The 16663-nt window shown below is 43.2% G+C and overlaps 1 protein-coding gene across 7 annotated transcripts; it reads right to left on the minus strand.

Moving 5' to 3' along the window:
• Positions 1–330: 330 nt before the first annotated feature.
• Positions 331–15417, minus strand: LOC100059554 (zinc finger protein 266). Of its 7 annotated transcripts, none has more exons than XM_023645479.2 (7): positions 14755–15417; positions 12086–12233; positions 4696–4781; positions 3959–4085; positions 3219–3302; positions 2611–2693; positions 331–2117 (listed from the first exon to the last, which is right to left on the minus strand). In XM_023645479.2, exons 3-7 carry the CDS (start codon positions 4726–4728, stop codon positions 762–764), a joined length of 1683 nt encoding a protein of 560 aa, XP_023501247.1. In that variant the 5' UTR covers positions 4729–4781; positions 12086–12233; positions 14755–15417; the 3' UTR covers positions 331–761. The 7 variants fall into 7 exon arrangements, with proteins under 7 accessions (XP_023501247.1, XP_070130228.1, XP_023501249.1 ...); XM_070274127.1 differs by having other exon boundaries at positions 3219–3380; positions 14755–15408; XM_023645481.2 differs by having other exon boundaries at positions 14871–15374.
• Between the last annotated feature and the right edge of the window lie 1246 nt (positions 15418–16663).

Below are 16663 nucleotides of genomic sequence, written 5' to 3' on the forward strand. Positions count from 1 at the left end.
CTTCTTCAAATCCTTTCATCAACGTTTCCTAATTTTCAGTGTGCAAATCCAGGTGGTTAGAAGACAATTAAGTGTGAATCCTATTGATCCACTTTTGACTAGATAGCAACCTGGAAGGCATAGCAACTAGACCGGCCTATCAGTAGACAGAAAGACACCTCATACCCAGGAATGATCAGGGCCTAATCACAAAGGCTTCTATCTATAGGACCACTCGGAATGCTACGTATCTCAGAAGACCCCATGGTTCACAGTAAGGGCAGCATTCCCCATATTTCCTATACTCAGTTTCTCTTGAATTACCCTATGTTTATCAAGGAAGAGAAACAATCTTACGAAAAATTTTATTGACTATACAACATTTCTTACAAAGTTTTTCTCCACACCAAAATCACAAGTGAACATAACCAGAACAATTTTCTCACATTACACCACTTGGATTTCTGTCCGTTTCTCATATATTAAAAAAAAAAAATATTCCACTGAGGAAATAGACAAGGGCTTTCCATGTTTCTTACTGGTACAGTTTCCCTGTTAGTCCATACATGCCGGGTTGTGATGAGATTCTGATGGCTCTCCCTCATTCCTTACATTTCTAGAGCATCTCTCCAGTGTGGTTCTTTCATATCTTCAAAGTGAATCGGGACAACTCAGGGTTTTACCACATTCCTTACACTGACAGGATTTCTCTGCAGCTAAGTGCTTTCATGGTACCAAAAGGAAATGGGGAAACTGAAGGCTTTTCCACATTCTTTACGTTTCTAAGGTTTCTCTCCAGCGTGAGTACGCTTGTGAACGATCAAGTACAAAAAACTGCTAAATGTTTTCCCACATACATTACACTCAATAGGCTTTTGTCCAGTGTGAGTTCTAAAATGTCTGTTAAGATGTGAGGAAAGAGCAAAGGCTTTCCCACATGCGTCACATTTAAAAGGCTTCTCTCCAGTATGAGTTTTTCTATGGTCAGTAAGGCTTGAGGACTGAGTGAAGGCTCTCCCACATTTCTTGCATTCATAGGGTTTCTCTCCAGTGTGAATCCGCATGTGAACTTTAAGGGACACAGAACGTTTAAAGCCCTTCCCACATTCCTCACATTTATAGGGTTTCTCTCCAGTGTGAGTGCGGTTGTGAACGACTAAGTACGAGGAACTGCTAAATCTTTTCCTGCATACATTACACTCAAAACGCTTCTCTCCAGTGTGAGTTCTAAAATGGGCAGTAAGATGTGAGAAACTAGCAAAGGCTTTCCCACATGTGTCACACTTAAAAGGCTTCTCTCCAGTGTGAATCTTATTGTGGTAAATGAGGCCTGAGGATTGAGTGAAGGTTTTCCCACATTCCTTACATTCATAGGGTTTCTCTCCAGTGTGGGTTCGCATGTGAACTTTAAGGTGCATGGAACGTTTAAAGTCTTTCCCACATTTCTTACATTTATAGAGTTTTATTCCAGTATGAATTCGACTATGAACCTGAAGGTACGAGGAACTTCTAAAAGATTTTCCACATACCTCACACAGAAAGGGCTTCTCTCCCATGTGTGTTTTAACATGTCCAATAAGTTCAAAAGACTTAACAAAGGCCTTCCCACATTCCTTACACTGAAAAGGTTTTCTTCCAATGTGAACTTGAACGTGAGCGTTAAGGTATGCAGATCGTTTAAAGGATTTTTTGCATTCCTCACATTTGTAATGGTTGTTAGCAGTGTGAGTTTGTATATGCACACCGAGGCTAGCAGAGTGACTAAAAGATCCTGAACAGTCTTTCCACTCATAGAGTTTTTCTCGATTGTGAATTCTCGTTGGTGTCTGAAGGAAACACTGATTAGCAAAGGCTTTCCCGCTATCACTGCATTCGAAGGCTTTCTCTTGCATGCTAGTTTTCCTGCACACGATCGCTGGAGTCGGGCTGATGGCTTTTCCCCACTGAGTACACAAACAATGTTTCTCTCCAGGTGAGGTTTTCTTATGCAGAGCGAGGGAGCTTTTTCCATACTGACTGTCGTCATAACTGTCCCCTCCATTTTGAGTTCTCCTCTGGGTCTTAAGACATGAACGTTCATTGAAGACTTTCCCACATTGCTCACAATCATGGAGTTCCCACCCATTGGGAATTCTTTCCTGTTGAAGAATGAAGAATGATCATTCAAAGATTTTTTAGACTCACTAATTGATCCCACCCATCTGAAAATAGAAACATCATTATGATGATGATGATGAGGATGGCCATTTCTATTACATTCACACACTTCCTACCCTGTTCATTTCTTTTAAGTTGAATGATGGAATCCTTTGGCCAGAATGATATGCCATCTATTGTAATTTTAAAAGACTCCTGTACAGTTTCATGGAATTGTTTTCAAAAGTCAATGTCTAGTTATATAAGTGAAAATGAGTCCTTGTGTGAATTCTGAAGCAATGACTTTCAAGCTAGGTTTCGGAAATACCCCAATTCAACAGATGCAGAATATCTTCCCAGAGACATTGCTCTCTCAGACAAAGCCACTTATCTCAAATATTTATCAGTTATACTCATGTGCTATCTAATGAAAATCTCAATCTTTGCTGAATGTGGAAAACAAGAAATACCTCTTTTTAAACTTACTGTTCTTACCATTTCTAGCCTATTGGATGTTTTCTCCCCAAAAATATCCTGCTGAATCGTCGAGTCTTTGGTCTTAAGTTGCAGTTCCCATTCTAAAATTTAAAAAACAACAAAAAAATGTTGGAATTTGCAAAAGGAAATGCACGCTCAAGGAGTGAAAAACAACAAGGCTCATAGTATTAATTCCAAATTAAACATATTAAACAAAAAAAGGGCAAGACAGATTTGAAGAGCATGGCTATGCCAAAAATTTTGCAATGATAAGGATGTGCACTCAAGATTCAGTAGGTGATTAAAACGAATCTATGAAAATTATGATGGGGAAAAGAGACAGACGCTATCAGGGAAAAGAAGTAGGAAAGTTATAGACAAAGCGCATATATCTAAATAAAGTTAAAGAAGCAGAACAAGTCAAAGAAGCAGCAGAACAAGTCATCCTGTGAGATCACAGGAAATTTTCATTAAATGTAAAGAATGTATGAGAAGCTGACAATGCCCAAGGCTTCAGAGACCAGTGACCTCAGCCTTCTGGAGAAAGCATGTCTTAAAGTTTCCTCATTATGATTCTGACACACTGAGATTTTCACTGGCCAGGGAAGGTCTTCACGCTCACTCACCTTGGAAGACTCCTCTCCCCGCTGTCCTCCACTCTTCTTCTTCTTCCAACCAAGAGATCAGGTCGGGTTTGAACACCTGACATTCTGTGCACAGGGAAAGACGTATTAAGAGAAAAGGCCTCCGCAGACGACAAATTTCCCCATGAATCAGGTCCTAAATTTCTGATGAAATCAGGAGTAAAATTATTTCAAAAGACATAAAAATGCAAATATCCCTTCTGTACATCAAAGAGATTGGTTATCTCTTGCTTCTGAATCCTATGTTCAGATATATATATACACACACATTACAGAGCATTAAGACTTTTATTGAAATAGGAAATAAAGTAAGTATGAAAGAGATATGCATTCTCATGGAGAAACCACCACACCAGTGGTTGTCACACTTTATTTTCCACTGGACTCATGCCCAGTGTCTTCATTAAAACAAAGATGTCAGGGCACAATGCCAGAGTTTCACTCACTATGTCAAAGCTAGAGTCTGAGAATGCACATTTCTAACAGAGTGATGGGGATAATGTTAGTCCTAGAACCACAGTTTTACAGAAACCACACTGGATTAAAACCCACTAGTGTAGAGACTAGTGTTTGCTAGTGTCCCTTATGTGCAGATTTCACTCCACCAATACTGGAACGTAGTAAACACATCATATATATATATATACACACACACATATATATATACACACACATCTATATATCTGGTCCATAAGAGGCTACAGGAAGGATGGCAGCCTTACCTACTGTGGTCAGGTTCTTGTAGGTCTCCAGCATCACATCTCTGTATAGATTTTTCTGGGCTGGGTCCAGTAAAGTCCACTCCTCTCGGGTGAAGTGCACAGCCACATCAGCGAAGGCAACCGAGTCCTAAACCATCACACACAGGCTGGGTCAGTAAAGTAACATGTACACCAGTGTTCACTGGGGAATGAGGATGGGAGAGGAAATGGTAACAGAGGGTTTCATGGTCTCTCATCATCTCCCCCAGGGTGCAATGGTCCTATGTACTCTTCTCTTGGTCTACACTCACTCATGGTTGATCTCCTCCAGTTACGGCTTTAATGGAACCTCTAACACGTGAACTTATCTCACCACAACTAGACTAAAAGCTCTTCTCTTCTTAGTTCCCTCTTGCTGCATGGTTCTAAGCAAACTGCAGAAACTTGGAAAAGTTGATGAATGTATAAAATCTTTGAGAAATGCACACTTTCATCTTTGTTACCATGTCAGACCATGTAACAAAATAAAAAATATGCAGTCACCATCCTAAGAGACAATATTAAAGGTAATTATTGAAATACTGAGATTAGTCACAGGAACCAATATGAGAGGCTCCACTTTGGGAGGGAATTCAATAGGACTCAGTCCTGGAGTGGCTTGATTTCTTTCAGGAGCTCTGGAGACAGGTCTACCTAGAAGGAAATGTGTCTGTCTGGTGGTATTATATGTTATTTTGTAGGACACACTTTCTAATTACCTGAGAACAGTCTGTCAAACAGTCAGTTGCCATCCTTTCTGCCTCTATCTGTTCCTCAGGAAGGCAGCAAGGGTCCTTAGAAAGACCTAGGAGAAAAGAAACAAGGCATGAGGACGCAGAGATGACCACAATTCCCATATTCACCTGCCTGGAGGTCATTCCATTCTGGATTGAAATTCCCAATATCCCTTCACACTCAAGAAACCTCACACAAACACACACTACTGTCATCAAACGTCAGAGGAGTCCTGTCTCACCTGGAGCCACAAAAGGGGACTAGGAACTGTGAGCCATGCTGCCCATGAGGAAAAGCACAGTGGGTTCATTTTACAGAGGACTTAAGCCCTAAGGAATGTGACTCTTCACTCGTCAAGGCAATAAACTTGATGAATGAGATTATGCAGCCACTCTCCCTAAGGCATATGTACCAGGGAGCTGACTTAGAGCACAGCATTCTCTGCCCCACCTAAGCTCCTCCTACATAAACCAGCAGCACGAGTGCTTAGGTCCAGACCAAAGGACTCTATATTGTGCAGGGAGAACCTAAATGCTGCTAGAACAGTACGCTCTATAACAAGAGCATCAGTAACATCAACTGCCATTTACTGAGGACCACTGTACCAGATGTCTCACGAGGAGCTTACAGCTCACTTACACATTTGGCAACTTGAATACCTGAATCTACTCTTCCAACTCTAAATTCTGTATGATGTAAACACAAATCAAATATATCTGATAGATATTAGTGTCCACTGAATTTAGAATGCTTCAAATATAGATAATATCTTAGTTTTTTTAATATTGCCTTCATGCTTAATATTTTCAATATATACATGATCTGCAAACTCTACTGGACGGTACTGGCCAAGACTGCTCCTGGGCATATGAAGAAAAGAAAAATGAAATATTTTATTCGGTCAACACTCTTGAGCTTCCCTTGATGGATGCCGGAGAAGCCTGAAGCTCACATGGGCCTCCTTTTAAGTTCTTATCACTGTCTTATTCCTTTATTCTTTCAGTAAATAATGAAGAAGTTAAGTCCCTGTACCAGGCACTCAGTTGAGGGCACTAACCTATACAGAAAATGTCCCAGGCATTAAGGACCCAACAATCCTACTGGAGAACATAGACAATAAAATAATAATTGATATAACAATTCATCACTGATATGGGAAAACAATCAAGCAGGTGAGAAAATAACCAGTGTCCTACATACACATGTACATATAATCACATATATTCTATTGGTTCCTGAATAAGAAAATGGAAGAAAAGGGAAATAATCATTAGGTCTTCTGAATCTGACCCTAAAAGATTAGAAAAAGCACGTTAATGTTTTTATAAAAGAAGTCAGGATACATTAAAGCCTTGGGAAGCCCCCACAGGTCTTGGTTGGAAACACTCAAATCAAACAGGTCTGCACTCTCCCCTTTCCTTGGCCAAAGGGCAGTGCCGTATCACACTCCCCCAACATCCGCCTATTGTACGAGCCTTTTTCAGATGGTGAGCACCTTTTCATTTCACTTTTCAGTTCGTTTTCCACCCAATTGGCTTTTATATTTATTTGTTTCTTCCACAGACTTCCTTCATGTGTCTTAAATCATCCTTTAACATCCTGTATTTGAAGATCATCTTCTTTTTGTTAAAAATCAGTAACTTCTGGTGTGATGCCAGCATCACAGCAGAGCACATTGTTCTGTCTCGCCCTTCTAAGTTCCAACCAGTAGGACAGGCACAGAACAACAAAGGAGTCTGCACAGCACACCAGAACACCTGGGAGAGCCATACATCTACACATGTGAAGGGGGGCTGACTAGTCTTCTTGTACCTCGTGGAACCAGGAGAGCAGTGGCGGCCGCTCCTGAGACTGGAAGTTCCAGGAGCTGTGGCCGCACCTCCCATCACAGAATCCCAGAGCTGAGGTAGCACAGACGAACGGAAGCCCCAGGAGTCCAGGGAGCCCAAGCTGCTGGAGGCACCAGGGAGCACTGCAGGCCCATGACCAGAGGCTCCGGGAAATGTGATACCTGTAACCCAGCGCCCTCCCCCTACCCTGATGGCAGTGCCTCTGACACCAGCCCTTCCAGCAGCAGGGGTTGCATCCAAGACTCTGATACCCCCTGGAGTGGCAGCAGTGCCCCTGGCCTGAGATTGCAGGAATCCTGCTGGTGTAGAGACCAGAGGCTGCAAGAGTCACAGCGACACTCATGGCTCAGCCCCACCCCCTCCTCAGGCAGTGGCAGGTAGCACCATCAACTGGAGGTTTCAGAGCCACCAGAGTGCCCAGAACTCAGGCCCCAGTGGTGTTACACCAACACTGGCCCTGCCGGCAGAGGGTGCTGCATACAACACCCTGGGTCCCTGATAGTGGTGGTGCCTGTGACCTGAAGTTCCAGGACCCACGCAGCCACTGGAGACCAGAACTTAGGGACCCCAGTGGCACTTGTGACCCAGGTACTCCTTCCCTTGTGGTGGTGGCAGTGTCGTCAATGAACATGGGCAACCTGGTGGCAGTGGCAACACTCACAAACCCAGTATCCTGGCAGCAGCAGTGTTGCCAGCACCCCTGGATAACCCAGGAGCAGCAGTAAAGTGGTACATGCAGCAGCAGTGTCTGAGCCCATGGAGAGCCCAGAGACCCAGAAAACAGTGACAATGGAGCCAATGACCCCAGTCCTCCCCAGATGCACGTGCAACTTCTGTCCCTTCACTCATAGCAGTGGTGCCTGCAAACCAACAAACCAAGACCTGGCAGAGATGCCTGTGACCCCAGCTCCTGCCCCGCTCTCCCTGTGCCAAGCTGCAGAGGGGGCACCCCCAACCCAGGCAACGCCAGAAGCAGTAGTGGTGTTCTTACCCCAGTGACCATACAGGTGACACCCACAACTGCAGCAACATTGTAGGCAGCAAGGAAGCAGCAACTACAGAGGCACAAACAGCACAATGAGGATACTGATGACCCATCTGGCAGAGACAGTGGAAGGTGGAAAGCACAGGCTCTCAAATGCGACAGAAGCAGCTCAGAATCAAAATAAACAGCTTACCCAGATAAGAAAAATATTTCCTACCCCAAATGCACCATCAGAGCAACAACTCAACCACTGTTAAAGAATAAAACGAATCCAGCAGCATAAAAAGAATTGACATTTCTCTAGCAGTCCCACTTAAAGTCATGGAAGACTGATCTAACTGACAGAGAATCCAAGATGGCTGTCATGAAGACACACAAAGGCTTACAAGAATACTAAGAAAGAGGGCTTACTGAACTGAGGAATAAAATGAATGAACAGAAGGAATCCTTCACCAAAGAGATGGAAAATTAAAAAAACAAATAAAATTCTGGAGCTGAAGAGTAGATAAATGAGGTTAAGAATAAAGTAGAAAGCACTGGAAATAGAGCAGAAGATATGGAAGAAAGAATTAGCAAGCTCTAAAGTACAAATCTAGAAATGATTCAGGTGGAAGAGGGGAGAGAAGTAAGATTTTTTTTTTTTAAGATTTTATTCTTCCTTTCCCCCTGCCCTTAGCCCCCAGTACACAGTTGTATATTTTTAGTTGTGGGTCCTCCTAGCTGTGGCATGTGGGACGCCGCCTCAACATGGCTTGATGAACGGTGCCATGTCCGTGTCCAGGATTCAAACCAGCGAAACCCTGGGACACCAAAGCAGAGCACATGAACTTAACCACTCGGCCATGGGGCCGGCCCCGAGAAATAAGATTTTTCAAAAATGGAGAAATTCTACAAGAACTATCTGACTCAATTTGGAAAACCAACACAAGGATAATGGGTATCCCAAAAGGAGGAGAGAGGGAGAAAGGAGCAGAGAGCTTATTTAAAGAAATAAAAGCTGAGAACTTCCCAAACTCGGGGAAAGAACTGGATATACAAGGCCATTAAGCTAATAGAACATCTAATTATCTAAATTCAAAACGACCTTCCCCATGGCACACTGTATTAAAACTGTCAGAAGTCAACGATGAAGGAAAAGTGTTAGGGCAGCCTGGGAGAAGAAAATAACTTTCAAAGGAAGCCCTATTAGGTTATCAATGGATTTCTCAGCAGAAAATCTATAGGCTGGGAGAGAGTGAAAGGATATATTCAAAAGACTCAAGGTTAAACACTGCCAGTCAAAAATGCTCTATCCAGCGAAGCTATCCTTCACAGATGAATCGGAAATCAAGGCTATCCCCAACAAAGACAAGGTGAGGAAGCTCACCACCACTAGACCTGCCTTACCAGGAAGCGTGAAAGGAGCCCTCCTGCCCAACACAAAAAGGCAAAGGAATACGAAGTGTTGAACAAGGTGATAAACAGACAGAATCAGTAAACTGCAACTCGGTATCAGAATAGGATAGAAAATAATTATAACATAGGGGCTGGCCCGGATCCCGGGTGCGGACATGGCACCGTTTAGCAAGCCATGCTGTGGCAGGCGTCCCACATATAAAGTAGAGGAAGATGGGCATGGATGTTAGCTCAGGGCCAGTCTTCCTCAGCAAAGAGAGGAGGATTGGCAGCAGATGTTAGCTCAGGGCTAATCTTACTCAAAAAAAAAACAAAAAAACAAATGCTAAAGAGAAAGAAAACATTAAAAATAACCACAAACACTTAATTTGGTCATAAACTCACAATACAAAAAGGGATAACTTGTGACAACAAAAACATAGAAGGGGAAGAGGAAAAGGATGGAATCTACATAGAGAAATGGACATAAGATGCGATCAGCAGAAAAACGACTATCTCACCTATGAAATCTTCTATACAAACCTCACGGCCAAGTGTCGGAGATGCTGTGGAGAAAAAGGCACCCTCATATACCGCTGGTGGGAATGTAAACCGGAGCAGCCACTATGGAAAGGAGTATGGTGATTGCTCAAAAAATTAAAAACAGAAATACCATATGATCCAGCTATTCCACTTCTGAGTATTTCTCCAAAGAACATGAAAACATTAACTTGAAAAGATACATGCACCCCTATGTTCTTGTAGCATCAACCACAATAGCCAAGACTTGGAAACATCCTAAGCGCCCAGCAAGGGATGAATAAAGTGGTGTATATATGTATACAATGGAAAATTCAGCCGCAAAAAAGACAAAACCTTCCATTTGCAAATAGGTGGATGAACCTTAAGGGTATTATGCTAAGCGAAGTAAGTCAGATGGAGAAAGATAATTACCACATGACCTCGCCTATATGTCGAAGACACACACACACATACAGAGACCCGACTGGAGGTTACCAGAGGGAAAGAGCAAAAGGAGTAGAGAGGCATATGATGTGTAAGGTGATGGACGGCAACTAGACTTGGTGGTGAACACGATGCAGTCTATACAAAAGTCAAAATACAATGATGTCCACCTGAAACTTATATGTTATAAACCAATGTGGGTGCTATTAAAAAAAAAACAATAACCTTTAATAAATCAAACACAGACCGACAAGCCAAATGCTGACACAAAATGGCATCTGAATGACGAAAACCACTGAAAGTTCCACACTTCATTATCTACGAACCAGCATCACCCTCACAACCTCTCAGTCCTTATTCTACAGTTCAGAAGACCCAGAAACACATAGGTTACAAAATCCGTGTGTCTAGACTCACACTATAACTGTCCTTACTACCGGGGTCTCAAACTGGGGGTCCTCGGGCTCAGTAGGCCCAAGAATCTGTTTAGTCAGGTGGTGTCTGCATAGAATGCTTTTCTTTTCTTTTTACTTTGTAATTGAGGTTCTAAAAATATACAATTAAACACACACATCTTAAGTATTTAGTGGATGAGTTTTGACAGTCTCATGTAATCCCCAGCCTAAACAAGATACACAACACAGTTCCTCCTCCACACAGCCTTCTTGCACCTTCCAGTCCATTCCTTACCCCTTGCTCCCAGATGAGCAATTTCTGAGTTCAGAAAGTTACTAGACACACTATTCTCTATTTGCACATTAGGCAGCTTACATAGCATTTCCAAAGTACATCCTAATTGATCCGTCCTCTATTGTTTGGTTTGACACTATGGGCAAAATATATTAAAATCTCCCCCCAGAATTGTGGCCTTGTCTATTTCTTCTTCTCCTTCCATCAGGCAAAGCTTTATATATTTGAAGCAATATTACTGAGCGGATAGACATTTAAATATGTATATTTTTGGAGAAACAATCTTTTATCATAAAGAACTCTCTAGCTGTACTAATGCTTTTTAACACTGCTGTCTGACATCAGGGTCAGCTTGCTTTGGAGAGGTTTCTTTGCATCATGGGCAGCATCATGTCTGTTTTGGATGCCAGTGTCTGCCAGTACAAAGAGCGGCACAGGACCTGACTCACTGAAGGCAGCCAGTGACTGGTGATGAAAGGCCAACAGAGCTTTCACGTCACTTCTTGCCAATAGGAGAGACATTCGCAGAGTCACAGGACATCCTCATCAAGCTTATCTTCAGGCTCCTGAGCAACTGTTTCACTATGGCACAGCTGGCTCATTGGGACATCCAAGTAGCAAAGGGAGAGGGTAACATGGATATTTCCAAGCCATGTGGAGCCTTCAGGTGCTGGCAAACTGTATTGTCAGGGGAGTCTTCTGGTCCTTTACCTGTGGAGTGACTCTAGCCCCCAGATGCATCAGTGTTTATAAAAAGTCAAACAGGAGGGCTCACTCTGGATGTTCGGCCAGGGAATCAAAGGCCTGATCTGGGTAGGAGAAGGAACCTCCAGGTGGACTACAAAACCACTCTATGTTTATTAACACAAACGTTTGCTAAGATTGATAATAACACAGTGAATTACCGATTCTGATTAATTCCTTGAATGAATGTGCTATACACAAAATTAACACACATTTATACTTTCTCTTGTTTTCTCTTGATTCACATCATTTGAACAGATACCACTCATTTTTCCTGTCAGGTATACACTGAAGATTAGAATCTTGCGTCAGCATTTCCCACAACCAAATAAAAGGCCTCTACCGTCAAATTCAGGAGTAACCCTTGACGCACTCCCCTCTCTGAGCCTAGAAATGTTATCAACCAAATACAGAAGGTTTCCCATCTCCTCCTGGCGTCCCTTCCCACGTGGCTAACTCTGATGCATTGTCTTTTTATGACTTAAATATTTATCAAGTCCTGTACCTTCACCTGTTCCCTTATCAGGAAGAGAAAATAATACCATCCTCTACTTTAGCTCCAGAACTCTAATCAATTTGTAATAATACATTTATTTTCTTGGATAGATGTTTGTCTCCTCCGATAGTTTACAAGTTTCCTAAGCACAGCCATGGGTTGAATTTTTTCACTAAGCACTAACTAAACATTCAAACATTCATTAGGTGGGGGTATATCCTCCAACAAACAAACAGATGAAGGAAATGCCTGGATTCTTTCTCTCTTACCTTCTACAAAATTCTCAAATTGGGGCCGGCTCTGTGGCCGAGTGGTTAAGTTTGGGCGCTCTGCTGCAGCGGCCCAGGGTTCGGATCCTGGGCGCAGACATGGCACGGCTCGTCAGACCACATTGAGGCGGCATCCCACATCCTACAACTAGAAAGACGTGCAACTAAGATATACAACTATGTACAGAGGGGGTTTGGGGAGATAAAGCAGAAAAAAAAAAAAAAAAAAGATTGGCAACAGTTGTTTGCCCAGGTGCCAATCCTTAAAAAAAACCCTCTCAAATCATTTCATTTTGTTTTCCATAACAATCACCCACCATCTAGGTTCCATGATCATGTTCCAAAACTTCTTTATGATAAGAGTCTATCTTGACTCCACGCCTTCACTCTCATCTTTCCTGAAGTCCATTCCCAAAGCAGGAGTTAGTGGGTTCTATTTAAGTTGTAACTGATTGAAATCACTCTCCTGCTAAATCATCTCAGAAGATTCCACGGCCTTAGAATATTGTCCAGAGAACCTCACTCTCCTGTCCCTGCTCTCCACTCTATCTCCCACCACTGTGTCTGTTCCACTTCTGCGAACCCTCTCTCCTCAGTTTAAGAAATACACCAAGGTCTCAACTATGCTGGATTTTGCTAATCAAGCTCCCTTGACCTGAAATTTCCTCACCCCCTCACCCACTCTACAAATCTCACAATAGCCCAAGGACCCGACCACGTCAATCCTACTCAGGCTTTACTCACAACTTAAATATCAATCCCTCCCAATACATATGACCAGCTCATATTAAACCATTCTGATGTCCAAATCACAAACTTACCAGTATTCGTTTAATATCTGTATTCCTAAAGAGACTGGAAGCCCCATGGTGGCAGTACTATGTCCATTTTGATGGCCATTGTTTCTCTGTCCCTAACACACATCCTAGCTCATTAAAGGAATTCAATGACCATTTGTGGATTGAACTGTCATTCCCCACAAGAATGTTACAGTACAGTATGCACAAATAAAAGGCACACAAAAATAGAATTACTACCTAATAATCATGTAAAACTCACACAAAATGCCTGCATAGAATATAATATAAACCAAACACTGCACTTCTGAAAAATATTTGAATATTTTTACTCAGGATGAAAGTGGACAGGTATTCTATTTGAAAACAAGTGCCTTGAAGTGAAAACTAAATTTTTTTCGTTATGGTTCTTCATATTTTTAGACATGTTTTTAAAAAGCTCATTCACAAACTACCAAATGGCATAAGACCTGTAGAAGGAAATTTGTAATATCCAGAAAAAGTAAATATATATTTGCCCTTTGACCTAGAAAAACAACCTGAGAAACTTGCCCTGAAAATACACCCCCACAAATTCGAGACAACAAATACAGAAGTTTATTCACTGCGGGTGATTAACAGATGCTAAGATAATTATCAGAAAGGCTGTTGGGGAACAAGACATTCTGAGTATCAAAATATGACCCCACACAGGACTTTTGTATTCACAAGGAAAAGTCCACCTTTAAAATAGAGTGCTCTGCTGATCACTACCTTAAGCAAGTGATCAAAGTTGGCATCACTAACTGAGGGATGACATAAATTTCTGACCTCCTGACAGAATGCAATTTGATCTAGCCATCACCTACAAATATTGTGAAATAATCTTCTGAAGCCTCTACACCAGGAGCTGGCACACTTTGGTCACAGGCCTGTTTGTGTAAATAAAGCTTTGTGGGAACACAGCTGTGCCCAATTGTTTCCTTAGGTCTATGGCTGCTTGCCCACTACAAAGGCAGAGCTGAGTAATTCTCACACCTTATGGCCTGCAAAGCAACAAGTACTTACTATCTGAACCTTTTCAGACAAAAAGTTTGCCAACCTCTGCTCTGGACCCAATTACCAGTTGAGGAGAAATGGAGGACAGGTTTACACACACCAAGAAAATTAAATCAGAAATATCAAAATGCGTGACTTTCCATAAGAATGTGTATGATTCTTCAAACAAGAGCAACTGATCTAGGTTAACGATTAAAAGATATAAACAACGGCCATATATAAACCTTGATTGAGTCCTAGATCCAAAAACATATCTTGGAACAATGTGGAGAGTTTTAGTTTTTACTTAGAGTGGATATTTGATGACATTAGTCTTTTTAACTATCCTGGGTGAACTAATAGTATTATGATGGGATAATGTCCTTATCTTTGGGAGATGAATAACCAAGTATTTAAAGGTCAAGTATCACGCCTGCAATTTATTTTCAACTTACTTTCAAATAATTACCATAAAGTTATTTGTCTATGAAGGGAGCAAACATGCAAAGTGTTAACAATGGTGAATCTACTACAATGATCACTCACTGTATTAAATGTTCAAATTTTCTGTAGGTTTAAGATTTTACAAAAGAAAAACGTGGGGAAAAGAACACATTTAGTGCAAATATCCTATCAATGGTAAAGTGAACTATTCTAGAACTGGTGTCATAAAGTCTCCATCTTTTTCTCCTGGAGGCCCCTGACTAAAGCTCTGCGGGGATGGATGGGCCTAGCAGCGCAGAAAAGACAGCTGAGTATTCTCGCTTTTCTTTAGGTGACACACTTACGGTCAACATCTGCTTATAATCATATACACAAACATGCTCACCCCTGACACCCAAGAAACTATCTTACCTTCACGTAATATTCAAAAACGGAAGCCGCAAAGACAAGGCCAAATTCTCCGGTGACACGTTCTGTCGCCCAGGAAAAGCAGAAGAGGCCCCTGACCCACTTTCCCCCGGACTCACAGGCACACGGCGGGGGCGCAGGTCCTGAGAACCGGAGGGCGCGGGGCCAGAGCAACCGGACTGGCACAGCGGAGCTGCTTCTCCTTCTGGGGAAAAGTCTCGAAGGTGACGCGGAGGCTCTGACCAGGGAAGCGCAGGGGACGCCAACGCCCCGCACGGCGCCCTTCCCGCCCCGGCTCAGCGCGGGGCCCAGCGGCCGGGCGGACGAGCGGAGGGCCCGGCCTCTCTACGGAGCCCCTCGGGTCCCGGGCCGCACCTGTCCTTTAACGCCCTCCGTGCGCCCAGGGCCCTCCCTTCACGGGCCGCACCGAGGACGGAGGGACCCCAACGCTACAACGTAAGCCTCCCCAAGATGCGCGGAGTCCCGGGGCAAAAAGACGGCGCGAAGTGGTGACGCCACTTCCGCCTCCAGGGCTCGGGCTGTCAATCACGTCCGTCCATTTCCGGCAGAGAACTCGTAGTTCTCCCCGCGTGGGTGCCGGGGGACCCTGGGTCGCTCCGCGCGGGGCTGGGGGCGGGAACAGGCCCCGCCCAGGAGGTTGAGGCCAGAAGACGGCCTATGGGCGGGGCTACAGGCTGGGGGCGGGGTTGGCGGCGGGACGTAGCCCAGCGCTGGGTTTAGACGTCGGAAGGGAGAGGCGAGGGGTGGGGAGTCACGTCGCCGGGTGCTCGTCAAAGGCTGCTCCGGGGGACTGTTCTCAGCGTCTTGGAGCCGTTACCATGATTCTCCCTTAATAATGTGCCTGCCAGTCCATGAGATGGTCTATCGTCTCCATTCAATCCATCCCCTATTTAAGCTTTATTTCCCGTATTTCTTTTTATTTACCTTGGACACCATGCTGACCTCTGATCTTTGATTCTTTTGAGTTCGCAGTGTATTCACCTCTTTCATGCTTTTTTTTTTCCTTCTAGTATGTATTTCTGGTTTTTATTTTTCCGATCCTACCATTTGGTCAAGGCCCCTCATATTAAATTGTGAAATAGCACTGATACCAAGTTTCCTAACTTAGGAATGGTTCTAGAGTTTCTCTAGTAATCATGCTGGCTATGGGTCTCAGTGAGTGACCTTTGTGGAGTTAATAATGGTCTGTTTAAGTCTGGATTTACTAGAACATTTTACCAAGAATTGTTCATGTGTTACTGCCCAAGTGGGCTCCTCTGCTTATGGCAAGAATTGCCAATAGTCAGGAGGCAAGGTGGTAGGCGAGAAAGGACTTTATTACAGCTTGCCAGCAAGAGGGAAGATGGCCAACTCATGTCCAAAAGAACCATCTCCCAGAGTGAAGACTATAGGCCAGTTACATATGGACTGGTCGCCAGGTGGGGGAGGTGGCTGCTCTCTGGGTGGGGCAGATATCTGGTCCCAGTTCCTGATCGTCCTTTGTTTTGGTGGATGTGCGTCAGAGAATTGGAGCAATGCCCTAAACCCTGATCTTTCAGTTGTCATTGATGATGGCTATCAGCACAGGCTCTCTGCTTGGGGGTCATCACATCCCTAAGGAACTCAAAAGAACAAAGTTATCTTAAAGCAGCTGGGAAGGGCCACAAAATCTACAGAGCATGTCTAGGCTAGTTAGTCAGAGGTCACTTAAAGTTAGAATATGGTTTCTTTTCTACAATATGGCTTCCCTTATGTCAACCTTGTGTTGAGCTGGTATCACATGTGCATTATTAAATGTCTTATGCATCTATTGAATTGATAATTATTTTGCTACATCAATGTTTCTTCTGTTGCTGTACAAAATATTTAATTTTTATGTAGCCAAGAAATTCTTTTTTGAAAAACAATTTCT

Source organism: Equus caballus, chromosome 7, assembly GCF_041296265.1.
Source record: "Equus caballus isolate H_3958 breed thoroughbred chromosome 7, TB-T2T, whole genome shotgun sequence".
Lineage (NCBI taxonomy): Eukaryota > Metazoa > Chordata > Mammalia > Perissodactyla > Equidae > Equus > Equus caballus.

Coding starts and splice junctions, on each gene's coding strand:
- LOC100059554 (XM_023645479.2), bottom strand. CDS start 4,728: ATGGCAACTGACTGTTTGACAGACTGTTCTCAG. Junction 4,086..4,695: donor GTTTGACAGACTGTTCTCAG/GTAATTAGAAAG, acceptor GTGATGGTTTAG/GACTCGGTTGCCTTCGCTGA. Junction 2,694..3,218: donor GGGGAGAGGAGTCTTCCAAG/GTGAGTGAGCGT, acceptor TTTAAATTTTAG/AATGGGAACTGCAACTTAAG.